We start from the raw sequence: 19,719 nt of genomic DNA on the forward strand, positions 1-19,719 counted from the left end.
AGCAGTGGACAAATTCATTACTGTCATTTTGCTGCTGTCTAGGGGTTGGCTTACCTGTTTGAGCCTGAACTCATTGATCTGCACGAGTGAAGCTTCCAGCTGCTTCCTCTTGTTGGCTTTGGTAGAGCCAGGAACGAGATGCCGCGGAGGCTTCAGCAAGGACTTTTGGGAGCTTGTTAAAGGTGAGGTCAAACCAAAAGGCTTCGGGGAGGTAGAAGGCGGAAGAGTTGAGCGAGGTGGTGATGGGACAGAGAGAGGCTTTGGGGAGGAGCAGAGGGAGAGGGGCAAGTGCTGAGGGGGGGAGGAGGGCAGCAGCTTAGGAAGCTTAGGAGACGCAGTGCTGGAGGGGGCCTTTGGGGATGTGGTGAGGGCAATAGGGGAGGAAGACGGAGGCGACTCCCTGTGCTGTGCGAGGACTGCCAGGGGTTTTGAATTTGCAGCCAGTCCGGTGGACTGGATCACGCTGAAATGTTGATGTGGGCCCTCGGTCCGGGACCTGGAGCCGTGCAGCGCCAATGGTGAGGTTTGGGACAAGGAAGGAGGGGAGACAGAGCAGGGCAGGGGCACAAGGGTTGTGGGGTTGGAGGGCACCATCTTGTTATGGGGTTCCCCAGGGGGCGATCTGTCAGTCTTTGCGGTTCCAGTGCTTGGTATCAAAACCTGCGGAGGTATTAAAATAAAGAAGTTTAAAAACAGCATTTTAGTGATTTAGTAATCCTGGGCATCACATCTCTTTATGTTAAGCCTTCCACTTCTGATCATTTGTCATTTTTACCTTTGTTTTCTTCTTTGTCCTCTTCTCAGAGTCTGATAATTCAGTATGTTTGTCCTCTTCCTCATCATCCTCATCGTCGTCATCATCTTCGTCATCCTCTGCGAGGTCTTCCAGATCACTGCTGAGGGACCCGTCGCTTGAGCTGTACGAGGATGTGCTCGATTCGCTGTTGCTTGCTGTGCAAGTGTCGGTTGCCTTCTTCCGCGGCTTCTGAATTGGCAGAAGAAAACATAATAGCGCCGAACCTCGGACATCGCTTCATGTCACTCTGAGGAAGAATCGAAATCTCAGGACTGACCTTGTCTTTAGTTTTGTGAAGCTTTTCCACAGCCTTTGCCGGATTGTTCTGAATGCCGCTACGGGGATTTTTGGAGAGCTCTGAATTTTTGGTCGGCTTGGTTGACGACTGAACTGGATTCGGACCCGCAGAAAAGCTGCCTGATTGCGTGGTGGGAGGACAGACCTCACCGCCATTCACTGCCCCGTTCACCCCTTGAAACACAAAACGGATCGGCTGCATTATTAATCAGCTCCATCTTTTCTGAGAACCTTGCTACGCCGGATTAATGAAGTATCTGGAACTAACTGCAGAATGAAAAAATAAGGCTAATAAAACATATCGATTCAGACATGTATCTCATCAAACACGCTGGCTGCGCAAAGCACAAGCCCAGCATGAGTGGTTTACATAAAATAAGATAAATTAAAAGATACTATTAAATTAAAAATGTGCAGGAATCGGAGATTGTGAGAGGGAACATGATGAAAGGGAGGGAGTGAGGTTGATGGAATCACTAACTGAGATGAGGAAAATCAGCTAATTAATGCCTAGACTATACCTAGTATCATGAAATACTAAGAACTTCATGTATATGATGAAGTTTCGTTTAAAACAAAGTGAAATATTTCTTTATAACCTGCTATTTCCTGCTTTGATTATATTACAGCAGACACCCCCCCCCCCCCCCCCCCCCGACAGATGGGCATTCTGTACCTTTAGGTGGGGTATGGCTGTTCTTGCTGGGCATCCTGATCTGAATAGGACTGGCGCTGTGGTTGGGCTGAATATGAGGCGTAAAGAATGGAGGGAAGCCAATGAAAGATGGAAGAAAGGCTGCAGCTCCTCGTCCATGGGCTTCAGCAGCTCGCCACCACTCTGTCGGAGCACAAAGGACAGCAGAGAGGAAGGAGAAAGGAGGATTAAAGATGAGCTGCCCATTTGGCCAAGTACTGTACAAATCTGAAAAGCCCCTGCCTTACCAGAAAGAGCTCCTAGCTGGGGGTGAGTAGCCAGTGCGGCTGACATGCCCAGGGAGCCCAGGCCCCCAAACTCAGGCCTGCCTGTGCCGGCAGTGTAGATGGCTCCGAAGGCTGGGTGGTTGACCAGAGGGAAGGCACTTGACAACGTGGAGCCAATGAAGGGCTGTTCTCCCGCTGCTCCAAACAGACGGCCTGAGGGCGATCCAAACCATGGGCCGTGTTTCAGATGTTATCCATAACATGCATTTGTGTAAAAACCAACTGAGCAACAAGTGGCGGTTATGCTCTTAACTTTTTGACAAATTCAATTTCAATTTAAAAATCCCTCTGCTCTAAACAGAGATAGATACACGTTTGGGTTTATTGTACTATTCATAGAATTGTGTTGTTTCAAACTGCACATACAGACCAAGCAGCTCTAAGTCACAGGACATAAAGACCGACTTCCATACGGGGAGAGAATTTTACTTTGAACTTATCTGTCTAAAAATACAATTAATTTTAAATTAACTTTTTTTTGCATCAAGTGCAATTTTGACATTAAAAAAAGCTGGCATGACAGTTGTTTATTGAACCTTTACCGCAACTCGCTGCCCCTCCGTTGGTTATCATAGATTTCTTTGCGAAGACAGGAAAACAACGTTCTCAAATTACCTCGCTGAGCTCTTCTCATGAAAGGACCGACAGCACATTAAAACTAGACTTGGATAGCTTTTGAAGGTGCCTCTTCTCTTCCATCTCACTATCTAAGAATTATAGAGTGACCTACTTTTATTTGTGTGTGTATGGAGTTCAGCTTTAGAATTCACTGACAGCGTGCGGTACCCTATTTAAAGAAAAAGAAAGCACCTATTGTTACTGAGTATAAAGCTATTGCTTTAGCACGATACGTTCTGCACGATAAAACATTCGCATTTAAATTACAGAACATTTTGTCATCATCCAATTTCAGCACACAACAATTTGTGTATTGATACGTCTTCAGCTTAGACTGTCAGAATATGCCATGCTGCAACAATGGCTGGCTATAGTGAGAGAGAAAAAGCAGTGTGTGCGTGAAAAGTAACTCGCTAACCTCCTTCGATGCATTTGCCATTCAATTTCAGCACAGAAAGAATACTTCATCAACATCATCATCGTCTAGCGTTTTCCCGAGCACAATCATTTCTGGCAGGGCTCGACCGCCGCGTATTGCCTTCTCTCAGAGTCAGATGCAATTTTGTGTGAGCATATTTCATGCAAATTAAATTTCTCTTCTAGAAAAAGACAGCGAAGGCTGCTTGAAGCCTCTGCATAAGCCAGGTAATACACATGCAAAAAGATGACTGAAGAAAAGGAAAGTGTTGTACACAGTGCAGATGAAAATGTCAAACTACTATATGCTGCTGTACGCTATACAAGCGCACGCCACAGAAATGCAAAACAGAGTTCAGTGTTTACTGAACTAATACAGTCTGAGATCTAATTATCCAGAGGGCGACACAGTGAGGCCGTTTATGTGAGCGGGATGCAAAAAAAAAAAATACTGTCAATGAACACGGTTCTACGGATGCACCTCAGAGACTATTTATAAGCGGAAATCAAACTCTTTGCCCGTGATGTGGCAAGAAACAAAGCCGCGCTGGCGCACCGGTGGCGTAAGTGCAGCCCTTTGTCTCGGCTTCAAGGCCTTTCTTTACCACAAGACAGCAAAATCTGCCTTTTGAATGTCATTAGAATATGCTGAATATGTAGAGCCTGCCTTGGCAGCGTCAGCTCGTGGATACGAAGATAAACGACTGCAACGCAACCCCCCCTCCCCCCGCCCCCCGAAAGGCCGGCCATAGCATTCGCTTATGCCTGGGGTGCCCACTCCCCCCCCCCAACACACACACACACACACACACACCCCTTTCTTTAAAAGGCATCTGCAAATGCCTTTTCAATATTAATGCGGGCTGATTTTGCAAGGCAAATAATTAAATGTAAAAAAAAACTTGAAGCGAAACAGGAGCACGGGAGAGACATACCTAGGATTAGCTGCCCCCCGCTTCCCCCACTCTGTCTCTCTGTCGCTCTCTCACTCCTTCGCCCTCTTTCTCATTCTGTTTCAATCCTTCCTACACTCTGACAAACTGCACCCGCCTGCTTTTTTCATGTTTGGATGCTGCCGAAGGGGGATTAATTTGTTGTTTGTTGCAGTCAATCAAAATTTCCACAGACAGATTTAAGTTAATTGCATCCGTGAGTTGATCCCCGAAGAAGAGAGTGCTACAAGCGCAGATGAGCTTTTATTCCTCAAGTGATATCCTCATCAATGACACACGCACGCGTGCGCGCGCGCACACACACACACATATTCTGTTCTTGTGTTTATGTTCTTCAGATTTCTTTTTTACTTAAGTGTTAGTGGCAAATCGGCAAAGAACCTTGAATCAATGCTGCACAGTGTGCGATGATAGAATACCTCTACACTACGTGATTATTGACGTTACCTGCTTACACAAACCACTTGTCATATTCCTGTTGTTCCCGTTGGAATTCAATCAAGACACCTGAATGTCAGACAGTGACGTAGAAATTTGAATTCTTTCCATTTCTTTATGTACAGATATATACGTTTAAAATTCAACTTAGAGGCCACACAATAATCAAGATAGTTTATAAAATAGAAAAGAAATCATCTCACTTGCAGCCTGCCTTTCTGTATTTCATTTAATGCTTAGTCCAAAATCACTTATCTAGAAAATCTGAGCATACGTTGTGGCACAGGGGGGATAAGAGTGATGTATAATGCAGGAGGAGGAGATGCTCCTAATGGCTTCTTCTTTTGGGGCAACACTGATGGGACGAAGGACAAAACAAGGGGATTTATTTTCTCTATTACTCTTCTGGTAACAGATGGAAACGACAACAATCATGGTTGGAGAAGAATGGATATGCTCTTTTCTGTGCGATCTTGGTTTGCGTGCGTGCGTGTGTGTGTGTGTGTAGGTGTGTGTGTGACTGTGTGTATTAGTGTGTCTGTGTATGCCTTTGTATTTATGGACATTTCTCAAATATCTCTTGTGAGGGAGATTGAATCATTTGCACATTCTTTCTTCCTCCTCATTGCTTACAGTCCGGCTGTTCACACACACACACACACACACACACACACACACCTTTACCTAATGGTTTTGACCAATACATAAAAAAAGAGGCTTGATGCTGGACAGGGCTGACTAGACACTGAGTGGCTTACAAATGTTAAATCATGCAGGCAGAGGCTCTCTCTCTCTCTCTCTCTCTCTCTCTCACACACACACACACACACACACACACACACACACACGCATGCAGTGTCGTGCTGAGCCTGACTCTGAGGCAGCTGGAGTCAGAGAGCTGAAGGTTGTCAGGAGACATGCTGAAGCATGTGTGTGTTTCTCACACAAAAGAGCCTCCTAATTGTTTGGGATTCATTAATGCAGCAGCTTTTCAATTGCAACCCAAGCTGTCAGAAAAAAAAAAAAACCTTTGTATCTGGGAGAGAGGTGTATTCACACAGGCTGCAAAATAACTGTATAATTAATGCTGCAGGAAACTCATTTTTCATGGTAAAGAAATGAGAAGGATTCTGAATGCTATCGAGACATGAAGGGGGCCACATTTTGTGTTTTTCCGGCTGTCCTGGTATTTTTATGTTCTTTGAGAGACGGAAGATCGACAGAGGGATAAAACTTGTTTCTTACCAGAAGTGCTGAGGGTGGATCCCTGCGCTGAGGGGCTTGGGGCCAGGCTGCTCTTAGAGTGGGGAGCAGGGGATGGTGAAGAGGAAGAAGAGGAGGAGGACGAGGCCGCAGGGGAGGAGGTGCGAGCAGCAGACAGGGTGGGCACAGGGGAGGCCAGCCGCTCTCCAGACTCCATATCTGTCAAACACAATCCAATCAGGAAGGTTACAATAGCAAAGCACACCCATCCGTACACTCACAAGCACGCACGCTTAAACGTGCACGCACACAAACACGTTCTGTTGCACCTACACGCACACATCTCCTTTCACATATCACTTCCCCTGAACAATATTTCTATTTAACCACGCTCACTGGCTACAGCGTCCATCGATTCTAGATGAGGAAGGAATGCGGTATTGTCGTTTTACATTTTCAGTCCAGGAGAAAACACAGGTGCTGCGAATGTGTGGCGGAAGAGGACAATTTTCGTTTACTGCGAACGACACGGAACGGCAGCTGCTGCTGCTGAAGTGGAAAGATGAGAAAATCTTCACAAACCAAAAGCATAAACAACGTATTTGTTCACATTCTTATCATTCTCTATATCCAGAAATCACACAGACCCACACAAACTCACATACATGCACGCATGCATGCATGGGCATACACACACACACACACACAAACTCACAGAATATGTTCAATCAGTTTAGTTTGAGGTAGAAATAAATGTCTTTTGCATCACGAGCACATGAAGATACACATTAGCGTCCATACGTCGGCCCCTGAGGCATAATGTGCGTCATTATAAAAGCCTCCAGTACCATAAACCCAAACTAGAAACAACGGGTCATTCTGCAGACAAATATTTCACTCGTATTTAATACCCTCTTCCTTACAACTTAGCGCATAACGCATCCCCACAGCTAATAACTTGTGTAGCTATAACAGTACCAAAACACAAGAATTTGTACGGATACACATCATGAACGCACAATTCAACCCCCATTTCAGATGCGAACGCGCGCACGCACGCACGCACGCACACACGCACACACGCACACACGCACACACGCACACACGCACACCTCCCCTGTCTAGCCCATCAACCTGACTCTTTTTAACTCCCTTCTCCTTTCCCATATCCCTCTGCCTGACACTAATCCAGGCCTGAAAATCCCCTTCAAAAGCACAGTTTGCAGATTGTGTTTTACAGGCGGGCTTTGTTATTGTGTCATTACACATAAACAGTTTCTGTCTCCATCTCTCTTTCCTTCCCTCACTCCTCCTGCCAGTGCCACCCCTTCGCCATCCTCCCTCCCTCTCTCCTCTGCAGTGGGAGCAGAGCCACTGATTAAATCTCTGAGACAAAAGCTGCTATCCTCTGAATATCAAGTATCAGCCTTTCGCCAGGAGCAACACTGACAAGAGAGAGGGGGAGAGAGGGAGAGGGGGGGGGGGGGGGGGAGGCGAGGATGACAAGAAAACCTGCTGCAGTCCATGGGGAGGAGGCTGGTGTGCCATCGGACTTGGGCAGCCATGACTGCCTTGCTGCAGTGGAAAGATAGTGGCGTGTGTAATTATGGGCAAGGTCAAAGGTCGTTTGAGTGGCCTCTCATGCAAGGTGACAGGATTTAGATCACAGAGCCAAATTATCGCCACAAATGCCAAGCAAATTAATGTTAGACGGCAGCTACACAAGTACACGTCTGGCTGAGCGAGAGCAGAGTTTCAGCTTGACGTTAACGAACACGTGAAACCAACTGTTTCTTCTCTGTCACATTCTGTTGCATGAATGGCTGTCACACTTGTAGTCTGTGCACCTCTGCTTTGGCTGTCACCCTTTAAATGTCATGTTTGGGTTCAAAAAACAAATAGTGAAAGGATAAAAAAAAAACAAAGAGTGTGACAAAAACAAAAAGCCTGTATCATTAGAAGTGTGATGAAAATGGAGAGGAGCTGTGGTCCGTCACAATTATCATATTGCATATGAAAACAAAAGGCTTGTCTCCCGAGGACTGGCGAGCTTGTGTGGTGTCAGCCGGTAAGTGAAGCGGAGCACAGAAAACCGGGATGGGAAAAAAAAAGATTGAGGGGAGAGGATAAGTAAGACAATGTACTCTGATTTTGTTGTGGGGGGGGGGGGGGGGGGGGAGACAGAAGGAAGGGAAAAAGTGGCGCGGATGAAGGACAGGCTGTAAACCATTCCTGTCGTTTCTCAATATCTGCACTTAATGTCTCGCCTTGTCAAAACGTGATGATGTGCACAGAATTGATTTCCCCCCTAACAAACAAAAAAAAAGAAGCAATCCCTCCTTTGCAGAGGTGTTAAACAGCGCTACCCTCCCCCTCATCTCCTCTCATCTCTCACAATCTCTCGAAGGGCCTTTCTCTGGTATGAAAGATGGAGAGAGAAAGGACAACGGGACAACGCGGGAGGGGGGGGGGGGGAGAAAACAACTGCGGGGCAAGTCCATCCTCCTCTGATACCTGCAAAAACTGATCACTTAGTGCAGTTAAATGTAATAACAATGATAAGACTGAGCTCAGCAATGCACCACCAAATGCTCAGCCACAACAATGATTGCAGCAATAACAGAGCGCCAAGATATTAACGGATCCAATACTGACTTAATTACGAGAAATTAAAATGGATTTAGCATCAGAATTAACTTGATTTCATAGGCAATTAGCACGCGACACGGCGGCGGTATAAGGCAAGCTTCATAATCGCTGCGAACGGCTAAATCAATTTGACTTGAACAACGCTGACCAATCACGGCAGAGTGTTGCAACCAGAAGCAGCAGGCCCTCGCAGACGCAAGGAGAGCGAGCATTTATGCTAATGGCTGAACTATGATTTATAAGATGTCTCCCAGCGCCAGACTCAGAGTCACGTCCACAAAATACGCCACAGCGCCCAGCTGTCAGCGCAAGGCAGCTAATAACGGCTGGATGCAACAGCCCTTCAGGAGATAGCGTAGCTATAAACAGCTCGCCGGTTTTATGATTGCATGCGGCCTTCATATAGGAGCCTTCACATGTCAGCATCCTCGGAAAGGAGAGCGGAGTTCTATAGAGGAGAGACGGAGTGCGTGCGTTTGGCGGTGGTGTGATGGCCTGCGCCTCATGGCATGTGGCCTTACATCACGCATTTGTTTTGTGGTGTTGTATGTCTGTGCTGTGTGTAGGTAAGGGTGCTGGGTTACACAGGCAGCGGTTTCACAAAAAGACTGCCAATACGCGTGCGTGTGTGTGTGTGTGTGTGTGTGTGTCACAGTCTCAAACCTATTCAACCCCCCGTGTGTCTCACTCCTTCCCCTGTCCTCCCCGTCTCCTCAACGCAGACGCACACAAAAAAACCCACACACACACACACACACACGTACGTACACACAGTAACAGATGGCAGATACTAACTGAGATAATCCGCCAACAGAGTCATCAGCATGGATCAGTGGTAATCAGAGTGTGGACACAATGTCTCTTCTCCAGCCGTAATGGAAGGAGCGCATGGCGCGAGAGAAGGGAGATGCATTATTCCCCATGATGCCCTGACCCCATTCTAACACAAGCGGTGGCTCTCAGCTCATTCGTTTTCCTTCTGGCTGCAGCCAACAAAGGCCGTATCGCCGCAGCATTCGCTTTCTCCGCTGGATCTGTCCTTCCCTGCCTTTCTATTGTGATCTGCAACTGTGTCGCACGCAGGCCTCCATTTAACGCCGAGCAGCTAACTAGAGGCAAATGTCAACAGAGGGAATGCGTCTCACTGAGGGGTTCTGAGGGGTGCCCGACAAAGTGAGGCACGGTGGATGTAGAGCCAGAGTTTAAACGTGGGTAGATCACTGCACGTGTAATCGGAGTTGTTGGGCTTTTTTTTTAAACATAATTTGGATAGAAATGGAGCAGCAAATAATTCTTTTCCTGTCAGTATTCTCTGAAGATGAAGGAATGCATTATTTATGCAACTTTGACAGCCATATGTTAATAATAACAAATCCTTTGCAACAGAGCAGCACAAACTGTCCTCCCCTCCACATTAAATTTTACATAGCACCCCATCCAAATACTGAACGAAGGATGAGGAGATGACTTGTTTTTATGTCTTTATGCCGTCTCCTGCTCCGTTGGAAGGTCCATTTCACACCGCTGACGCCGCAGCACCAGGAACACTGATTCAACACATTGATTTGTTTATGGGTGTTTATAACTGGTAATACTGAATCAATAAAATAATTTGGACAAGACCTGAAGTGCTATCTAGTTACCTGTTGTGTTGATTGTGGTATTAGTTAAGCATTTTAAGAACTTGTTTATAAATGACTGGATTACTGGTAGATAAATATGTTCTTTCAGGGAATTGATAGTACTTGATAATACTCCTAAACACACACACACACACGTACACATGCTTTACACAAACGCCCACACACACACAAATACACATGCATGCTCACAGCATGGTACTTTCTGTTGCAGCTGTGTGTGTGGGGGGTTTTTTTTTTTACAATGCAAACATCTTTTATTTCTGACCTTTAATTGCAGTTACACACACGCTGTTTGAACTTCCCATTCTCTTTTGTGCCTATCTTTATTTGTTTTTGTCCGTGTGTGTGTGTGTGTGTGTTGGGGGGGGGGGGTTGTAGGCCTGACATATGCATATGGGTGCGAATGTTTGTATTTTGCATGTGTGTCGGTAATGAATACTAACTGAGCGAGATCATCTTGCTTAGAGCAGAGTGCACGCATAAGCTCGCCTGACCTCGTTTTTACTCTGTTCTCCCCCCCACCCCCCACACACACACACCATCAGACAGGAAATGACATAACCTGGCATCTTGGCAAAAGTGATAACCTTTGTCCAGAGAGAAACATCAACTCAGAGACGATTTAAAGACACAGGATATAATCGTGTGTTGGGATCCGCCCCAGGATTCTACAAGTATTATTCATAAACTAGTCAAAAGTATCCATCACAACTTCCTGAATTAAAATCAAAGCCAAAAATGTTCTGCTTCTTCTCTCAAGGAAAAAAAAATAGCAAAACCTCACAAATGCGAAGCTGGAACCAAATAATGTTGTTGTTGTTGTTGTTGTTGTTTTTGTTTTTAACGAAGTGGCTTTGTTCATCAGATAACCATTCCACCTCTATTTTGGCATGCACTGCTTGTGTTATTCATCTCTTAAATTAAGAGAGACAATTTAAAATTCATGACGTAAAAACAAATATAACTGACTGACTTAATGAAAATGCCTCCTCGAGATATTTACAGAACTGCGTGAGCGCTGTGAAAAGTGATGCTAAATCGAGCCAAGACATGAAAGGAGTACAAAGCCCCGGCGGTGCCAGTCTAGGTGACAACGGCCACAGTTGCTCCGACCCCTCCCTTGGCTCTGCTACTGCCCAGTGACAGATGGCAAAGCAGGGCGTAAAGGGGATGGGCACAATCTCTCAGCCCTTCCTCGGCGAGCCTCGGCAGCGGTGCTTGCTACAGCTCTTATTACGACTATAGCACCGCATGCAACACTGGAACCCGCTGCCTGCTCCGGCCAAAAAGATAATGATATGCTCTTGTGTGCTGCAAATGGTAGGTCATGGCGTTAGCATTGACAAGGGCCCTGTCAGGAAAAAAAGAACCCATACACACACACACACACGTGCATATCCATGTCGCTGTAAGAGGCTTAAGATAAAATATAAAACCAAATGGCATGTCGCATGCATTTTGTATACTTTTGAAATGACAAGAAATCCGCATTTGCCAAATGGCTTTATTTGCCATTTCAAGCATACTGTAGATGCCAAAGGCTGGAATCAACACCCCTACTCACCAGCCGTGTCTGCTGGGTTTCCAGTGAAAATAATGTGATTTTAGGACATGGTGATGACTCAGTGGAGAGAAATAGGATAGGCTTGTCACTTTGTGTTTGATGTCAAACCCTATGTGTGACAGAATAGTGCTACACAGCTCAACCAGACGTAGTCCTACTCCCATTTCCTGGCCATAAATAGAAGAGAATGAGCCAGTAGCGAGTGAGTGTCTGTGTGTGCATGTATTTAAGAAAACATTTGCGTATATATGTATCTGTAAGCACACAAGCACACCCATATGCACCATCGTGGGGATCATAAAATAGGCTCAATAAGAATATTCCCCGTCTCTTACGCTCATTCGCCTCTGCATCCAGCCAAAGCTAATTATTCTCCCCATGGTAACCTAGGAGGGTTTTCACATCAGAAAACCAGAAGTGTGCATCAGGCAATCATCCCTGATGAATCTGCCCTTCTCCCTCTGCTAGCCACTCACATTCGTCTGCCATCCTCACTGCTCATTACATTTTCTGCAGACTGAACCAGATCTGCATGCCACCGGCTGCATGCAGCTACAAGAGTCCGTAATTGCTTTGGAGCTGCTTGGAAGCAGAAAATAACACAATATTGATGTAACAGAGAATTTATACATTAATGATTTGCAACACTTGACAGAGCACTCATATAGTCCATATCTCCACCCCGGGCTGGCAGTCCACTCATATACAGTATGTCAATGTGCAAGCACAACTACAGACTGGAGATGCATGTGTGGCTTTAGTTCCAAAATTATTATTAGCATTGTGTCTGGATGTGGGTGTGTGTTTTGCCTTATCCCACAATCATCACTCATGACTCACGAGAGTAAATGGGGTGAGTCAGACTATAGGACAGAAACATGGTGCTACATCACTGTCTCGCTAACGCTCCATCTGCATCATGCATGCATGCTCCGTGTGTAAAGGGTTTCAGGTTGATTGTGCGCTTCCCGCTGGGTTGTGCGGAATATTATGGTGTTTTTTTGCTCCCACTTTAACACATGTTTACCTTGATTCTTCCCTTTGCTGAAAGTTTCCCAATTTACAAAGCCTATGAAAGGTGGGACTTTTATTGGAGGTAGTAACAGACAAATATCAGTATAAACATGAGGGAGAAACGTGGGACAGGGGGCAAAGTTTTCATGAAGGTGTTGTGAGTGCATCCCATAACCAGAAGCAGCCAGGAGCTGTTAGCATGCTGTCCTGTCATCGGTGTGTTTGTGAGAAAGGGTCTTCAGTAATATTCCTGCTGGGGGATCTAACAGGGAGGGCAACCTCTAGATCTAAAAAAAGCAAAAACATTTAAAACCTAAATTGAATGGGTTCCTCCTTGACCCATCCTGCATCGCGCAACAATGATTTATGAAAATTATGCCAGTAGCTTTTTTTTTTTTGCAATCCTGCCAATAGACAAACAAGTAAACAACAAACCAATTAGAAGACACTAGTAAAATAAAAAAAGTCCAAGGCAGGGGTAAAAAAAAACTTACTTGCTTGAGGCCATAAATATTGAGATGAGAAACCAGGTGTACAACTAGCGTCGCAAAAATACACCCCATGTATCAAAATTAGCATTTAAATGTTTGTTGCAGTTCTAAATCAACTGCAAACCTTTCTTAGTAGCTCTACAGTACTGTAATTGCAGTAAAATTAACTTTGATATCTTAATAATTGTGTGATACAAGTCAAGAAGAAAAGATTTGCAACAGAACAGGGAAGCTACCGTTAAAGTAGTAGCCATTTAATTAGGTTCAGCAGAAAACAATTTGTTTGTGATTCTAAAAGCATTCATATTATTATTATTTTTATGTAATTACTATATTTTGATTGGCTTCCTAGGGCTAGATTCTGAGCTGATATCAGGTGTTAATGGAATCAGGCTGTTGAAGGTGATGCCCTGTTTAAATCCGAATGAGGCGTCGCTCGTCCAGGGAGCTATAATGTATATTTAAATAAATGCAGGAAAGACAGAAATCTGCAGAAACCGTGCAGCAGAAAATAGCATCAGTATTTCTGGGAACATGGGCGAACGACGACAGAGGGAAAGGGGGAGGAGGGCGGACTCTCGATATGCATAATGTAAATGACATGCATGTCAAACGGGAAAACAAAATGACAGAGACAGGACAATGAAATTGCCAGACAGCGGCAAATCTTTCTTGAGCAAATTGTTGGAGCTCCCTCTGTCCATTTCTATGCAAAGCAACTATTGAGAGTCAATCCTGTTCAAGTAAAAACTTTACTTGCAGGAGATAACATGCTATCGCTGTGCAAATGTGACAGATAAGTAGCAGTGTGATGGCAGACGCGGCTTCCAGGAACAAGAGTCTGGATTGATAACGCTCCAAGTTACCCACGCAGGGCTTAGAACTACAGCCATTCCTCACTATTAAATAGTTTAAATATTAAATGCATCTGAAATGTGTCATAGATTTAACCTTTGTCACGTTAAATGTAATCCCTTTGAGAGCACAGTGAACTAAAACGCTCTCTGGGTGATATCGCAAATAAAAAGCTTCATCCGGCGTCTCCTTTAATAAACGATGAATCTTTAAAAGTCCGTTTTCAAGTAAAAGTGCCAAACATTAACTTGTTCAAGATGATCTATTTAAATGTCTTTAGATTTTGAAAGTGTCGATAGAGCAAAACAAGTCAGGTGTCACCTTGGGCTCAAAGGCTTCGTGTTTAATGGACGAAATGATGAATTCATTAATCAAGAAAGTAACTTTCAGATGAAAGGATAGTGAAAATGATGGCTGAGCATAACATTTAAAAGCCTTTGGGTAATTATCAGTAAATCATTGCAGCACAGTTCGCCCGCTCATCATCGTCCTGTTCTCGTTTGAATCTGAGAAACGCAGGTCGCTCTTCAGTGGTTCGTACACAGCAGAACAAATGCAGAACTTTGCTTATCAGCTGGGGGGGGGGGGGGGGGGGGGGGTTGGGGTGCTCTGCTCCTTGCAACTTGTTGTAGCGATAGCTGTTAGCAATGCTACGAGAAAAAGAGCGTTCCTGCCTCTGTCTCCGCTGTTCGTTATCTCTTCATGCACCTTCCGTCTGCCCGGTCTCTCCTCTTGCCCTCTGCCTCGCCTCAATTTTTTCCATTCTCGTCGAAATCGACATCAATAACCTCGGCACCAACCGTGACTAGCGTTCTAAGCCAACGGCATTCTGATGGCACGCAAAAAGCGAAGGTCGACGCGTGCCGAAGACGTCGGGCCGATCCGATGCGGAGACGTTTCATAAACGAGAGTTCTGGCAACATGAGCTGTGATGAGGGGAAAATCCACCAGGATACGACTCAATATGTCTGTTCGTCGTTTTCCTCTCTTCAATCGGGCGCTTTCCTTAATGTTAATGTGAACATGTCTGGCTGGAGGAGAATGCCGTTGTATTGACAGAGAGAGCGAGAGGCAAAGCAGCGGGCAGTCAGCCACTCTGTTCTGCTTCACTGCAACACGGGAGGGAGGCCAGCGTGGAAACAGACACGCACACAGATTTAAAATCACACATACAGCCATATACACAAGCACACGCACACACACACACACACACACTGATGCGCTTCCCTCCCCATGTGTCTGTAACACACACACAGTGCAGCAGGTGAGGTGCCAGCACATCACAGCGCTGCCATTTTTCAGTGTCTTGCTCAGGGAGAAGCGCTCTGACATTTTATGAAGCACTCTGCAGAAATCAGCAGCTTGTAATGGCGGCTGGACTGTCACTCCTGTTCCACTCTTCACTCTCTTTATCTCCCTTCCGCACGGTGCTTTAAGATGTAATCTCTGTTGATTAGCATAATCTAATCAATTTTTTTACGAAATTGGCTTTTAATTACAAGGAACAAACTCGTCCTCTTTAGTCTCTGCCTAAGATTTAAACATCTTTAGCAAATGTGATTTTTGAAAAGAAATGTGAAACCGAGGCAGGAAGTGAAACACCGAGGAGGTCAGAAACTGTCCGTCACTCTCGTGTGAGAGGTACGACAAATATTCAGGAGAACTCATTGGCGTTCATCATTAAAATTCAGGTTGTTTTTTTCCTTCCGTATTGACATTACGAGTCAGTAAAGAAGTAAATGCCCCCCGGAACTTAATTTGTAATGATGAAACAATTCATTTCAAAGTGTACATATGAAACCTGTTTTTTTGCTCATCTTTATTTTAACCTCGGAATCGTGGCTGCTGATATGCGTTAATGTGCTCACTGGAAAGGCCTAACAATTACAAACCCAGCGGTTAAATATGTCTTCAGCATTTAAAAAAACCCCACAAAGATCTATAACCACGATTAACGCTCCAGCATGCTGCTGTGCCCGACAAGCTTTCTGTTGAGCAATGATTAAGAGCTAGTGACGCTGCTGTTAGTGCTTTAGCGCGATGTCGAGATATTCCAGCCTCTTGTTGAAGCCATTACTGTTAGCTAAAGCTAAACAGTTGTCTTCGGAAGCTGGGCGGGCCGAGGCAGCCTGTGGCCTGACAAGCTGCAACAATGACGAAGCTTGGCAACCATGCTCAACCCCCCCGAACCCCCTCCAAAAAAAAAACAAAGTTTCACCCGAGGCTGGTGGTTTTTAAGTGACTCAGGATAGTAAGCCCACCAGAAAAAAGGAGATTCGGTTTGAAATGTGTGGGAAGTGTGAGGGCCAAATCTCTGAGCGGAGGCTATGCTATAAACTTTAAAGTAAGCCGATTTCATTAATATTACATTAGCATTTGTAATGAGAAAAGAGTGGGGAACCCCTTGAGACATCTTTGTAGTTACAAACACAACACGCGCACACACAGATGTGTCCTCACATACACACATTAAGTATAAACATACACATAATCAGATATATCAGGCACTGATTTACATCCATATTTCACAAGGATCACAATATGCAGCCAAAAAACAGATGAGGAAACGTTGTCACGTCGGCATATGTTTTTTATATATCGTCCAATGTCACAGCTTAGTCTCTGCAGAGTTTACTCATGAATTCAGCAGATAATTCCCACTCGTGGCTCCTATAATGTGTTACCTCACCTTTTGTTTTATCTTCTATAAAACAATCGCAAGCATTAATCTGATTTGTCCTCCATCGGACCCCGCAGCAGTCTTGGCAAGAGCATCTGCATGGCAATTTGCTGGGCAAGGCACTGTGAGGCTTTCATTATGTCTATCAAGTGCAGAATATTCAGATTGACAAAAGTAGCAGCTTGACTTCTAAATTAGTTCATCTGTTTGCGTGAGTCTTTGCCGTTAGAGGGTGTCGAGGTTGACAGCCAAAATCTGGGATTTAAACTAACAGTGATGAAACCCATTAATATATTTATGTCGAAATGAAAATGTATATGTATATGTGCAGCATATACAGTGCATATATATATATATATATCATCATTCAATGTTTATCATAGAAATGTCGTGCAACAAAAGTCCTCAATCAGACCTAAACCAGCAATGCTGTGCAAAGCTGGCATGTGTTTTAGACCAAAAGGGTCACGCGACACTGCAAATCAGTACAAAACTCTGACCTCCGCTGATCCAAGTAGAAAACTGTCAAAAGAAAATGCTTGAAAAATTGCAGGTACAGGTGGGCATTGGATTAGGCGTTCACTCGCATGCAGAGAGGGGAGGGTGGGAACATGAAATGAATAAAGGTGCAAACATGCATATAGATTTGTCCCTTTCAAACTCTGTAACTCCATCCAGACTTCATGCTGACATTGATGCATTTCTAAGATGACAGTGAAGAGTCCAATGTTTCAACAGCAATGCTGACACAAAGGGTTGTAATCAGGTACCAAATGAAAGAAACGAAACAAACATTTCCTGTTCTTGTTACCGTGCTCTTGACGACTATATGAATATATATATATATATATCAAAATGTGGACAAAATCACTCAATGATATTTCCATTTCTTGCGATATAATGTGTGATACAATATCACACTTTTATCCTTGGAAAAGGCAATAAATTATTGGGATAATGGGAAAATAGCTTCACCCAACCATTTTGCCAGTATCACCTTTCCGCTGCGCCGCACAGGATCCTTCACTCCCCCACCGAGGACAAAAACCTAAAAGACTCCTGTAAAAGTCCTGCTGTGCCTGTGTGAGTTTGTAACACCAATAACGGGGGGACACTTTGAAATGCTGTGCAGAATATCCACTAAATTGAGCTCATTTTTCCCGTGACATGGCCCCATTTCCCGTGTCACCACACTTCCCCTGCGTGGCTTCATAGAAAAAGTCACAATATTTGAGCTTCCATTGTTGACTGTGTCAAACCCAGCCTTGACATTATTGCGCTGCAATCACACTCCCACAGGTGGGCCCACACACACACGCACACACACACACACTCTGTGTAGCCTGTGAGAACTTCTAGTTGAACCAATCAGGGCTTGCCGTCAGGTCCGTTTTGCATTTTGATGTTGCTGAAGGAGGGGTTATATATACATACTGTGTGTGTGTGTGTGTGTGTGTGTGTGTGTGTGTCATGATGAGTGGATTCCTTGTGTGCTGACTGAAACTAAAGCTGCCTGGGCCCACCGTCCGGCGCGAGAGACCACTGCTCAGGGTTTGTCTGTTCACACACATGAAACGCAAGCTTGGATTACACAGGCTAAAATATTCATTCATCTAAAGGAGGGGGGGGGAGAGAAAGTCCCTCTCTCGTGTTTTTGTACAAATGTGCGCACACACACACACACAATAGATAGCAACATCACAGGACCTTTCGGTTCCACACACACCTGCCAGAGACAGATGTTACGAATAAATCACAGAGAACCTCAGACTGAAGAGAAGTTCCTCGCAGCCGCAACACCACTAACACACTACAAAGTATGCCTGCTGGAGAGCAAACAGTTGCACATGACAACACGCACCAGTGATGAAAGCAACGACAGCCTGCATGCGCCTGAAATGCATGCAGAGAGAGAGAGAGAGAGAGAGAGAGGCGAAGCAGTGGAGTAGAGGGGGCTCCCTCTTGTTTTTTGGTGTTTTTCGGCTCTGTTCGTTTGCTGCGTAGCCAAGCCCTCCCAGCTGAGGAGTACAAATGTTCTGGAAGAGGCCAAAATCCTCCACTGACAGACAAACAAGTCACAACAAGGCAAAAAGCGACGTGGGCGGTTTGAGAGGAAGCTCCTTTTTCCCTGTTGCTGACTGTGAATTTTATGATGCCTTCATTGAAATCGGGCGGCACTGGGTTGAGATGGAGCGACGCAATCACAAAGGCGACCCTTTTGAGGCGATGGGAAACAAGTAAACAAGTAAACAAAAACGCAGCATCCCATATCCTGTCAGTCAATGCGGTTCACTTCCTGGTTCCAGACACCATGTGTGATTAAAAAAAAAGACACATCCACACCTTTTTGTCTACACATTTTGTCATGTCCTAGGGCATCTTTTGTCACTTGTGGGGTTTTTTTTTAGCCTCCGTCATCTAGCAGACTGGGAGAGGCAAAGTGTTCCGTGAAAGCTGTGTGTGTGTGAATAGCAGGCGTGTGCGTGTGTGTGTGTGTGTGTGTGTCAATATACAGACACCCTTCACGCTTTGTGGCCCAGCAACAGGGTAAAACAGTGAACCAACCAGAAATACACTGACGTTATCATTTCTTTGCTGGGCTGGAATGCCAGCCTGCTGTGAAACTCCAAATATCTGACGTCCTGTCACACCACATAATGTGTGTGTGCGTGGGTGTGTGTGTGTGTGTGTGTGTGTGTGTGTGACATCTCAGCGAAGGAGCGAGCACTGACAAGGAATTTATGCTGATAAAGAAGTTTAAATCTAAATAACAAACCAAAACAGCTTCAAATCTGTTCCCAAAGAAAGTCATCTGATCCCTCCTCCTCCTCCTCCATGAAAGTTTGCTGTGCTTACAAACACACGGCAAAGGAAAGTCCAACTCTGGCTCCTGTGTCGATGAGTCTAACAGCCATGTCTCAAGGGGTCGGGGCAACCCAATCAGGGGTTAACGGAATGAAGCCAAGTGTGAAATGTGAGAAGACAAGCCAACACGGTTTCTCAGGCAACAAATAGAAAGGCGACAAACATAGCTCTCTGACTCGGAAGAACGTGCGGTACGTTACGAAGAAAGAGTCATCCATGATTCATCGAGGAGCGAGATGGAAAAGGAATTAGACT

General features: G+C 45.0%; 1 protein-coding gene across 1 annotated transcript in view; it reads right to left on the bottom strand.

The window, feature by feature from the left end:
• Window positions 1-19,719, bottom strand: part of baz2ba (bromodomain adjacent to zinc finger domain, 2Ba) — a 58,648-nt gene that overhangs the window by 20,004 nt on the left and 18,925 nt on the right. The window contains exons 3-8 of the mRNA XM_068754694.1: window positions 5,746-5,922; window positions 2,036-2,227; window positions 1,770-1,931; window positions 1,074-1,267; window positions 776-985; window positions 55-660 (exon numbers count right to left, since the gene is read on the bottom strand). Coding sequence (XP_068610795.1) covers window positions 55-660; window positions 776-985; window positions 1,074-1,267; window positions 1,770-1,931; window positions 2,036-2,227; window positions 5,746-5,920 — 1,539 coding nt within the window. The 5' untranslated portion in view covers window positions 5,921-5,922. The remainder of the gene's footprint in view (window positions 1-54; window positions 661-775; window positions 986-1,073; window positions 1,268-1,769; window positions 1,932-2,035; window positions 2,228-5,745; window positions 5,923-19,719) is intronic.

The sequence above is a fragment of the Brachionichthys hirsutus genome, chromosome 1 (assembly GCF_040956055.1).
Source record: "Brachionichthys hirsutus isolate HB-005 chromosome 1, CSIRO-AGI_Bhir_v1, whole genome shotgun sequence".
NCBI classification, from domain to species: Eukaryota; Metazoa; Chordata; class Actinopteri; order Lophiiformes; family Brachionichthyidae; genus Brachionichthys; species Brachionichthys hirsutus.